Genomic DNA, 11,593 nt, shown 5'->3' on the forward strand with positions numbered 1-11,593 from the left:
ATAACAGCATTTCTTACCTCTTCTCTTTCTCAAAGTGAAGAAGGTGAGAATAGCATGGGCCCTGTATTTTCATTGATTTAGGTATAAATCCTAGTTTTACTTGTTACAAGAATCTTGGTAAATTCTGTTGTTTTGGTTTGTTTGGTTGTTGTTGTTTTTGTCCATGAAAAGAAATGATATAGATCTCAGAGGGTAATTTTTAGTGTTAAAGAGATGACATGTATAATGTATCTTACATTTAGAGGCTGATTTAATGTCAGTTTCCTTGTTTTCTGGTCTTTATTCTCTCTGCTTTTGGAGAAATATCTGGTGGCCAGCTGATTGACTTTGCTTCTTCCATTGCAGTTTTCCTATCAGAGGAGGAGGAGAATGTGCCTATTTGAATGACAAAGGTGCCAGCAGTGCTAGGCATTACACAGAGAGGAAGTGGATCTGTTCCAAACCAGACACGTATGTCCAGATGCAGAGACAAAGTTCTACCTGATCTTCATATATTCATCATAACATACCAGTGAGTTTTTATTTCTCATTTTGCATATTGGAAAGAATATTCTTTTATTCTTTCCAAGTTTTTTAATGTGGTGATTCTCTGTTACTTTGGGTTCTGGGTGGTGCATGGAACCTACTTAAATAAAGCTAAATCAAACCAAAACAACAACTCCCCCCAAAAAAAATCCAAACACAAAAAACAAAATAAAGAGCAGCCCCCTCCAAAAAACCCTAAAAGACCAAAACACCTATTTTTTTTTGCCTTTTCCTTTTTTGAAAAAACCTATTTTTGCAGAGAAAAAAAAAACTTAAAAAAGATTCAAGCTCTTAAAAAGAGGACAGGACTAGAACCTAAAGTTTTTTGTATATAGTTGGCATTTTATCATAAAGTTTATAAATTTTCTCTTAAAACTCTGTGTGGACAAAAAGTTTTCATTCTAGAATTACTTATTAAATGAGTAGAAGAAGTTTTCTTTCTATTTAATTTCTTAATCTTATTACACTCTCAGAACATTCTTTAATGTTACTAATATTACACTATGTGTTAACTAGCTAGAATTTAAATAAAAACCTGAAGCAAACAAACAAAAGATATATATATAAAAATAAAGGGTAAGTGTACCCTTAATCCCCTTCACCTATTTCACCCAACCCACTGACCCACCTCCCCTATCGTAACATCAGATTTTTCCTCTGTACTTAAGAGTCTATCACTTTCTCTCTTTTTTCCTTTCTCATTTGTTTCTTAAATTCTACATATGAGTGAAATAAAATGGCATTTGTCTTTCTCTGACATATTTTACCTACATGATGATACTCTGTAGCTTCATCCATGTTGTTGCAAATAGCAAGATTTCATTTTTTATGGTTGAATAATGTTCCATTTTGTATATCTCATCTTTGTTTCAAGTTTTTATTTAAATTCTAGTTAGTTAACATATAGTATAATATTGATTGCAGGAGCATAATTCAATGACTCATCATTTATATGTATATATGTATATAACACCCAGTCTTCATCACAGCAAGTGCCCACCATTTGTTGAAGAAACTACCTCTTATCCATTGGATATTCTTTTCTGCTTTTTCAAAAATTCGTTGACCATATAGTTGAGGGTCCATTTCTGAGTTTTCTATTCTGTTCCATTGATCCACGTGTCTGTTTTTGTGCCAATACCATGCTGTCTTGATGATCACAGCTTTGTAATAAGGCATGAAGTCCAGAATTACGATGTCTCCAGTTGTGCTTTTCTTTCTCAGGATTGCTTTGGCTCTTTAGTGTCTTTTGTGGTTCCACACAAATTTTAGGATTGTTTGTTCTAACTCTGTGAAAAATGCTGGTGGTATTTTGATACTGGTTGTATTAAATGTGTAGATGGCTTTGGATAGTATAGATATTTTAGCAGTATTTGCTCTTCCAATCTATGAGCATGGGATTTTTTCAACTTCTTTTTGGGCTTTTCATTTTCTTTCATAAGTGTTCTATAGTTTTCAGAGTACAGATCCTTTACATCTTTGTTAAGCTTATTCCTAGGCATCCTATTGTTTTTAGTGTGATTGCAAATGGGGTTGATTCCTTGGTTTCTTTTTCTGCAGCTTCATTATTGGTATATAGAAATGAAACAGATTTCTGTACATTGATTTTGTATCCTGCAATTTTATTAAAATTTTTATCAGTTCTAGCAGTTTTTTGGTGAGTCTTTTGGGTTTCCTACATAGAGTATCATGTTATCTGAAAATAGTGAAAGTTTGATGACTTCTTAGCTGATTGGATGCCTTTTATTTATTTCTGTTGTTTGACTATGCAATGTCTTTTTTAATCTATTCATTTATCAATGGACACTTGAGCTGTTTCTATAGTTTGGCTATTATAAATAATACTTTTCATTAAAGTTTAAAGAAAAAATTAGAGACATTTGGGTGGCTTAGTTGGTTAAATGTCTGCCTTTGACTTGGGTTATGATCTCAGGGTCATGGGATCAAGCCCTGTGTTAGACTCTCTGCTCAGTGGGGAGTTTGCTTCTCCCTCTCAGTGTCCTCTGTGCGCTCTCTCTCTCTCTCTCTCTCTCAAGGATGTTGTGGAGTCCACTGGGGTCTTCACCACCATGGAGAAGGCTGGGGCTCACTTGAAGGGCGGAGCCAAGAGGGTTATCATCTCTGCTCTTTCTGCTGATGCCCGCATGTTCGTGATGGGTGTGAACCATGAGAAGTATGACAACTCCCTCAAGATTGTCAGCAGTGCCTCCTGTACCACCAACTGCTTGGCTCCTCTGGCCAAGGTCATCCATGACAACTTCGGCATTGTGGAGGGACTCATGACCACCGTCCCTGCCATCACTGCCACCCAGAAGACTGTGGACAACCCCTCTGGGAAGCTGTGGCGTGACGGCCGAGGGGCTGCCCAGAGCATCATCCCTGCTTCCACTGGTGCGGCCAAGGCTGTAGGCAAAATAAATAAATAAATAAATAAGATCTTTTTAAAAAAAGACTAGAAGGACTTAATTTTGTGAGTTTTTAAAATCAGTGAAGCTTATCACTGGGAACCTTAAAAATCAGTGGACTTGGTTCTGGGAAAGCCTAAGGGTAATAAGAAACTGAGTCCATGCCCTTAAAGGGCCAACATAGCAAACAATCTCACCAAGGTACAGCACAGAAGCAGTGGCTTGAGAGATGTATTCAGGAGTATTCAAGAAGGTGTATTTACTGGTCTCAGAGCAAGCACAGGAACGTCAAGGATCTTTGGAGACTTCTCTAAGAACAAAGGAGCTGACTGGAACAATTTCTATTCCCCCCACCCCACCAACCTGAATACACCAACACCTGCAAGAACCAGCATGAACACTCCCCACCAAGATTTGCTAACAACACACCCTGTCCCTGCATTCTCCTTGGACTTCCCAATCCAATCCATCCCTCTCTGTAGGAGTTCCTCCAAAGCACCTCCACACTGCTGCCCACAAGCAGACCAACAACATACCTTGCTAACACTCTGAAGCCTACCCCTGTGTATGAAACCCCCGTAATCAGCCCCACTTGGCAGGAGTTCATCCACAACTGAACAACAAGTGTGGTATTGTGTAAGCAGCCCCAAGAGTGACAAGCACTACTTAAGAGTGATTCTTGCCTTGGATAAAGGGGATGATAACCACATATATCAGGTCAACTGCAGCCTCAGGAGTGAGCTAGAAGCAGACATCTGATTTGACTTCTGTTCCCACCAAGCAACAAAACTTTACAAGGGACAGTACAAAGGGAGACTCCAGCAACGTGGGGGTCACTGCAACCCTAACAGACATCTAGTCTGACTGCAGGCTCCAACCACCAATGAAAACCTCTCAGGGGAATGATGCAGAAAGAGCATCCTGCAGTTCAGTGTGACCATAGTTCTGGAAAGTGAGCTGAGAGTAGGCATTTGGGCTGACCCAATTCAAGCTCAAGGAAGACCCAGTCTGGCCCCTTAACATCACAGAGACCAAACACTGTGCAGAGCAAGCAAAGAGAGCCATTGAAGACAACTGACCTGAAGGCAAACCTATCTCAATCACAACAGTAGGGTACATACAACACACTTAGGAGACACTCCTGAAGCACCAGGTTCTGATACATAGGAAGCATTGCACTATAGGACACTACCAGACTTCTTCATAGGGTCACTGTTTTCAAAAGCAGGAAATGTAGCTGACTTTCTTAATGCATAGAAACAAACACAGAGAGTTAGATAAAATGGGGGGACAGAGGAATATGGACCAAATGAAAGAACAGGACAAAATTGCGGCCAAAGAGATAAAATAGAGATAAGCAATATGCCAGATAAAGAATTCAAAGGTATGATCATAAAGATACTCACTAGACTTCAGAAAATGGTGGAAGATCCAATGAGACCCTCAAGAAAGAGATAGAAAATATAAAAATAACCAAGCAGAGATAAAACAATTATTGAAGTTAAAAATTCATTTGAGAGAATAAATATTAGATTAGATGAAACAGAAGGATAGATCAGTGAGCTTGGAAAGAGAATAACAGAAATAAGTCAAATGAAACAGGACAAGAAAAAAGAATAATAAAAAATGAGACTAGGTTAAGGGACCTCAATGATGCCATCAAGCAGAGTAGTATTTGTATTATAGGAATCCCAGAAGAAGAGAAGAAAGGAAGGCAGAAAATTTATTTGAAGAAATAGTAGCTGAAAACCTCCCTAATCTGGGGAAGGCAACAAACGTGCAGATCTACGAGACAAAGGGAACTCCCAACAAAATCAACCAAGGAGATCCACTCTAAGACACATGATAATTAAAATGACAAAAAGTAGTGATAAAGAGAGAATTTTAAAAGCAGCAAGAGAATGGGGGTGCCTGGGTGGCTCAATCTGTTAAGCATCTATCACTTGGTTTTGGCTCAGGTCATGATTTCAGGGTTGTCAGATCAAAACCTGCATTGGACTCTGTGCTGGGTGTGGAGCCTGCTTAAGATTCTCTCCCTCTCTCTCTCTCTGACCCATCTCTCTCTCTCTCTCTCTCTCTCTTAAAAGAAAAAAAAAAGATGTAAGAGAAAAACAAAACAAAACAAAACAACCCCTCCCCAATAACATACAATGGAAACCCTATGAGACTGTCAGCTGATTTTTCAGCAAAAACTTTGCAGGCCTGAAAGAAGAGGCATGATATAGTCAAAGTGCTAAATGGGAAAAATGTGTAACCAAAATTATCCTTTCTGGCAAGGCTATCATTCAGAAAGAAGTGGAGATTAAGAGTTTCCCAGACAAACAAAAATGAAAGGAATTCATCACTACTAAACCAGCCTTAAGTTAAAGGGGATTCTTTGAGTGGAAAGGAAATATCATAAAGAGAAATAAAAGTAAGAAAGGAAAATATTTCACAGATACATACTAACATAATAAAAGTAGTAGATTAATTGCTTATAAAACCAGTATGGAAGTTAAAGCACAAAAGCAATAAAATTAAATATATCTGTAACAATCAGCCTAGGGATTCACAAAACACAAGGACATAAAGTAGGACACCACGTACCTAAAATGTGGGGAGAACTGGGGTAAAAATTTAGTGATTTTAGAATGGGTTCAAACGAGCAACCTCCAAATTAAATTAGACTAATGTAAGCTATAGTAATCAAAACAGTATGGTGTGGGTACAAAAACAGACAGATAAATAGAACAGATTAGAGAGTCACAAAGAAGCCCACAATTATATGGTCAATTGATCTATGACAAAAGAGGCAAGTATATACAATGGGAAGAAGTCTTTTTAACAAATGATATTGATAAAACTGGACAGCTACCTGCAAAAGAATGCAACTAGACCCCTTTCTTTCTTTCTTTTTTTTTTTTTTAAAGATTTTATTTATTTATTTATTTGATAGAGAGAGATCACAAGTAGGCAGAGAGGCAGGCAGAGAGAGAGGAAGGAAAGCAGGCTGCCTGCTGAGCAGAGAGCCTAATGCGGGGCTTGATCCCAGGACCCTGGGATCATGACCTGACCCGAAGGCAGAGGCTTTAACCCACTGATCCACCCAGGCACTCTTGTACCCCTTTCTTATCCAGTACACAAAAATAAACTCAAGATGGATTAAAGCACCTAAATGTGACATTTGAAACCATAAAATTCCTAGAGGAGAATACAGGCACTAATCTTGAAATCAGCTATAAAAACATTTTTCTAAATATTTCTCCTTTGGCAAGGAAAACAAAAGCAAAATTGAATGATTGACTGTACATCAAAATAAAAAGCTTTGCACAGAGAAGGAAATCATCAACAAAACAACAAGGTAACCCACTGAATGGGAGAAGATATTTGCAAATGATAGATCCAATAAGGGGTTAATATCCAAAATATATATAAAAAACTTATACAACTGAACACCAACCCCCCCCAAATAATCCAATTAAGAATGAGCAAAAGACATGAACAAACATTTTTCCAAAGGAGACATATAGATGGCCAATAAATACATGAAAAGATGCTTAATATCACTCACCATCAGGGAAAAGCAAATCAAAATTACAATGAGGTATCACCTCACACCTGTCAGAATGACTGTAATAAAAAAACAAAAGAAGATGTGGAGAAAAAGGATTCCCTGTGCACTGTTGGTGGGAATGTGAACTGGCGCAACTATGGTAAAAAGCAGTATGGTTGTTCCTCAAATATTAAAAATAGCATCACCATATGATCCAGAAATTTTACTACTGGGTATTTTACCCAAAGAAAACAAAATATATTGATTTGAAAAGATACACACCATGCTATTTATTGTATATTATTTACAGTAGCCAAGATATGGAAGCAACCCAAGTGTCCACTGATGGATGAATGGATAAAGAACATGTGCCATATATAATGGAATATTACTTGGCCACAAAAAGAATGAAATCTTGCCATTTGTAACAACATGGATGGATCTAGAGGATATAATAACTAAGTGAAATAAGACAGTCAGAGAAAGACAAATACTGTATGATCCACTCAATGTGTGGAACTTAAGAAACAAAATAAACAAAGAAAAAAAGAGACAAATGAAAAAGCAGAATCCTAACCACACCAGAACAGACTTGTAGTTGCCAGAGGGGAGGTGGAATAGGTGAAGGGAACTAAGAGCACACTTATCATGATGAACACCAAGTAATGCATAAGTTTGTTGAATCATTATATTGTACACCTGAAACTATTATAATACTGTATGTTAATTACATTGTAAAGTAAAATAAACAAAAATTTTTAAAAATTCAAAATCCATGGTGATCTGATATCTTGGTTGTGGTAAAGGTAAAATTTGGTAGTATTAAAATAAACCTGTTTAGTGAGATTAAAATATGTTTACTGAGTTAGCTTTTATTAATAATCACCTATTTTCTGTTGAAAAATACTACATTTCAGCAGATATATGGGGTTTCTAATTCTGTGTTGAACATTAAAATACCAAAGTTATGATTTAGAAATATCTACTCAGGCACTTGAGTTTTCTCAGCAGTCTTTTGTATTGTTTTTTTGTTTTTTTGCAACACCATGTATTCCCAAGTAAGGGTTCAATTAAAAAAAATTTGGTAAGAGACTCTTATATTGAACCTGGCCAAGGCACTCTAATTTTTCCATATGCCCATTGTGATAGAGCACCTCCACACATCTGACTTCATAAAAATATGGTTTTTGTCCTAGGATCTGATATTTCTTACAAGTGAGTCAACATTTTATTTTAACAAAGTTCTATTTTAGCTCCATTCTACTTTTTTGTAGGAAACTAATAGGAGAAAAAAGAAGCACAATCATTTTGGACTTTAGATCTTAGCCTCCTGCTGAAGAAATTATGGGTTATTTGTGATACAGTAGTCAGTTATATAGTTCATGGACCAAAGATTTAGTTTCCATTTCTCCTTTTTTGTATACTCTGTTCAATAAATATGAATGGGGAATGCATTTCTCCATTTCTCTTCAGTATCCCTTGGGTTACAGAAAACATCTATTTTCACCAATAATCTTAAGATGTGATGGTGTGTTAGTATTTGAAGGAGTCAAATAAAGATTTACACTAGTCTACCTTTCACATTCTTAGTCAAATGGTAGAGACTTGCAAAGGAACCATACTACCTGGAGGGGGCCCAGAAGCCTAAAGGAGGCATCAGCAAGAATGCCAACTTGTAGCCAGGCCTGCTGCAGTGAAGAGGGGTCAGCCCTCCTGAAATTGCTTCATCAGGAAGCCATCTCATTCCAAAAAAGGAGTTCATATGCAAAATTTACCAAATGGAAGAGAAAGATGAAAAAATTATTTGTATCTGAGGAAATAGTGCAAATAGAAGAATTTATAAAAACAAACAAATGGAAAATAATCTCAATCCCCCTAAAAAAAACCTTTTAAAATGATTATATTTATTATTCTTGAGGAGATAAAGGAATAGGGCATAAAATAGGAAAAACAATCTAAAAGACCTGATCATAATCTTGAAAACAAAATTTATTGTTGAAATATACTCAATAGAAGAGCTACATCTATGAAAGGAACCAGCTGACAAACAAAAGAGTGAAGGAATAGATTGGGTTGAAGATATCACTGGGAAATCAGAATGAAGAGATAAAGAGTTGATGAATATTAAAAAATTAAGAGGCACATGATTCATGGAGAAACTCAAATATACATCTATTAGGAATACTAAAAGGGCACAGCAGAGAAATGATAATAGAATCATCTGAAGAACTTACAGGGTGTATGTAATACCATCTCTGGGCCTGAACCATGGGGTTTTTTGACCAGTGTCGAGGCTCCAATATGACAAGCATAGGCAATATATTTGCTATGAGCTTCAGGAGATCATCTGAGTTAAAAGAAAAACAGGGGGGAGAAAGAAGAAGAAAAAGAAGGAAGAAGGAAGTAGGAAGAAGAAGAAGAAGAGGAAGAAAAAGTAGGAGGAGAGTGTACAATGGCTGGTTTTATTTTCTGTTGTAAATATCTTTGTTGGGTACAAACTGAAACATGGAGAAATAGTAACTTTTGATTACAGTAGGGGCTTACATGTAGAAATTGAATAGTATGTAGACTAAAATGCGGAATCATCAGCTACATCCTATGGAGTATGAGTGGCCAAGAAAAGCAATAACTTCTATGGCTTCACCAGTTTCAAAACAGGTATAGTTTTATATTTCGTGGTTGGCTCTCATGGTACAGAAAGGGAATGAGCAAATATCTTGAGCAATCCTTGATGAACTTGAAATGCTGCATTATTAGCTTTTGTATACAACAGATATTCCGAGATCATAAAACAGCTAAAATCACATTCAAACTAATGCTAGGTTTTCAAAACTATATAAAGCGGCACATCGAAACCATCTGTATGATCATTAAGTCCAGGTGATATAGAAGAGTAGCTACCCCTAATCTTTTAACTCATAATTAAAATATTTTCTCCTTATACAAGTTTCTCCCTAAGAGAGAGCAGTCACTCTCAGTTTATGGCAGGTATCAGTTAGTGTCTTATTTACAGTTCATGCTTTCATTACCTGTTCTGCTTTAATGGGCTAGACTTTAAGCTTTTTTTCTTTTTGAAGGGATATTGCAGCAGGACAGGGCTGCTGCTGTTGTTTCTTCTCTTTGTCTCTCTCTTTCTCTTATTTATTTATTTTTAGTGACCGAAACAAAACAGATCTATAACTGAAGCTTCTGGAAAACCATTTGTTCTTGCCAGTCTTGTATCTCTCCTTGAACTTGACCTTGGCCTCTTGTTGGGCCTTGCATTTAAGCGCAGGGTCTCTGAAGACATCCTGTTGATGATAGTTTTGTCCAAGGGGATATCCACAGAGTATCTCGTGGACATGAGGTGGTTGTAGTTACAAACTTTCATAAAAGACTTAATCTTTGACCTCTTGGTGATTTTCTCCTAGCCAGCTGGAGGAATGGTCTGAGGTACCATCATCAACGTTCTTCACGATGGCCACTTTGCATCCAGGCCAGGACTAGCACCATCTTTCCAGGTTTCATGAACTTGCCCATCTTGACATAGCCACTTAAGGACCAGCACCACCTTTCCAGGTTTCAAGAACTTGGGGACACAGCCACTTGAGTCTACAGCAGAAAAGAAGAAATGGTCAGAGCTTCCCTTCTGGATTCTGATATTTCTGTTTTGTTCTCTTTTTGCTCTTGCTACACTGGGGCATGAAACTGACACAAACCAAAAATGAAACTAAACCATCAATAGCCCTGTGGTAACAAGAAGAGACAAAATTATTTTTGGAGTTGGATTATTATTTAGGCATAAAAAATGAAGTATTGGGGCACCTGAATGATTCAGTTAGTTAAGCATCCGATTCTTCATTATACCTTAGGTCATTATCTCAGGGTCGAGAGATTGAGCCTTGTGAGACTGAGCCTCACATTGTGTTCCATGTTCAGTATGGAGTCTGCTTCAGATTGTCTCTTGCTCTGTCCCTCCACCTATTTGTTCTCTCTCTCAAATAAATAAATAAATAAAATCTTTTAAAAAGATGAAGTATTGATATATGCTACAATGCAGATAATTCTTGAAAACATGATGAGTGAAAGAAACCACACAAAAAGATCACATGGTGTATGATTCCATGTACATGAAATATCCAGAGGAGGTGACAATATAGAGACAAATGCAGATTGGTTGAAAGGGGCTATGTGTGGTGATAAGGAGTGCGGGGCAGCTGCTGAATGATATGGGTGTTTGTCTTGGGATGATCAAAATATTTTGAAACTAGATAGAAGTGGCGGTTGCACAATATTGTTTCATGTCATTACTTAAACATGGTTTTGGGTTCTTCTCTTTTTAATCTTTCTGTTTGTTGCTTCTGTTGACTCTTTCACGTGGTGTTTTTGGTTTTCTACTCTGAACTAGATATGGGTGTGGATTTTCCCACATTGTGGAAGTGTCACTCCAGAATATTTTTTTTTAATTTGAGGTAAAATTGGCATAATATAAAATTAACTCCTTTAAAGTGAATAACTTGGTGACATTTATTTTCAGTGTTCCAGAATTCATTGTTTATGCACCACACCCAGTGCTCTATGCAATCAATATGTGCCCTGCTTAATACCTACACCAGGCTCACCTAACCCCTCACCCTCCTCCCCTTCAAAAACCTGTTTGTTTCTCAGAGTACACAGTCTCTCATGGTTTGTCTCCCCCTCAAATTTCCCCCAACTTACTTCCCTTCTCCATCTCCCCATGTCCTCCACGTTGTTCCTTATGCTCCACAAATAAGCGAAACCATATGATAATTGACTCTCTCTGCTTGACTTATTTCACTCAGCATAATCTCTCCCAGTCCAACCATGTTGATACGAAAGTTGGGTATTCATCCTTTCTGATGGAGGCATAACACCTCATAGTATATATGGACCATATCTTTATCCGTATGTCCACAGAAGGGCATCTTGGTTCTTTCCACAGTTTGGAGACTGTGGCCATTGCTGCTATAATCATTGGGGTACAGATGGCCCTTCTTTTCACTACATCTGTATCTTTGGGGTAAATACCCAGTAATGCAATTGCAAGGTCATAGGGAAGCTCTATTTTTAATTTCTTAAGGAAGCTCCACAATATTTTTCTAAAGAGGCTGCACCAACTTGCATTCCCACC

At 37.3% G+C, this 11,593-nt stretch overlaps 2 protein-coding genes and 1 pseudogene across 6 annotated transcripts in view; 2 read left to right on the top strand and 1 right to left on the bottom strand.

Moving 5' to 3' along the window:
- The window catches only part of CLEC2D (C-type lectin domain family 2 member D), a 32,489-nt gene extending 22,535 nt beyond the window's left edge, over positions 1–9,954 (top strand). For 3 of the 5 annotated variants that reach the window (XM_044226809.1, XM_044226808.1, XM_044226810.1), the window contains exons 5-6: positions 346–511; positions 9,873–9,954. In XM_044226809.1, coding sequence (XP_044082744.1) covers positions 346–484 — 139 coding nt within the window. In that variant the 3' untranslated portion in view covers positions 485–511; positions 9,873–9,954. Of the gene's footprint in view, positions 1–345; positions 512–2,561; positions 2,651–9,872 lie in introns of those variants that run through there. The other 2 variants (XM_044226807.1, XM_044226806.1) reach the window with 2 other exon arrangements.
- Positions 1,721–2,977, top strand: LOC122890897 (glyceraldehyde-3-phosphate dehydrogenase-like). The gene is made up of 2 exons (XM_044226341.1): positions 1,721–1,729; positions 2,562–2,977. The coding sequence occupies exons 1-2, from the start codon at positions 1,721–1,723 to the stop codon at positions 2,949–2,951; spliced, it is 399 nt and encodes a 132-aa protein (XP_044082276.1). The 3' UTR covers positions 2,952–2,977.
- On the bottom strand, positions 9,392–9,981 carry LOC122891269 (annotated as a pseudogene).
- Between the last annotated feature and the right edge of the window lie 1,612 nt (positions 9,982–11,593).

The sequence above is a fragment of the Neovison vison genome, chromosome 12 (assembly GCF_020171115.1).
Source record: "Neovison vison isolate M4711 chromosome 12, ASM_NN_V1, whole genome shotgun sequence".
NCBI lineage: Eukaryota > Metazoa > Chordata > Mammalia > Carnivora > Mustelidae > Neogale > Neogale vison.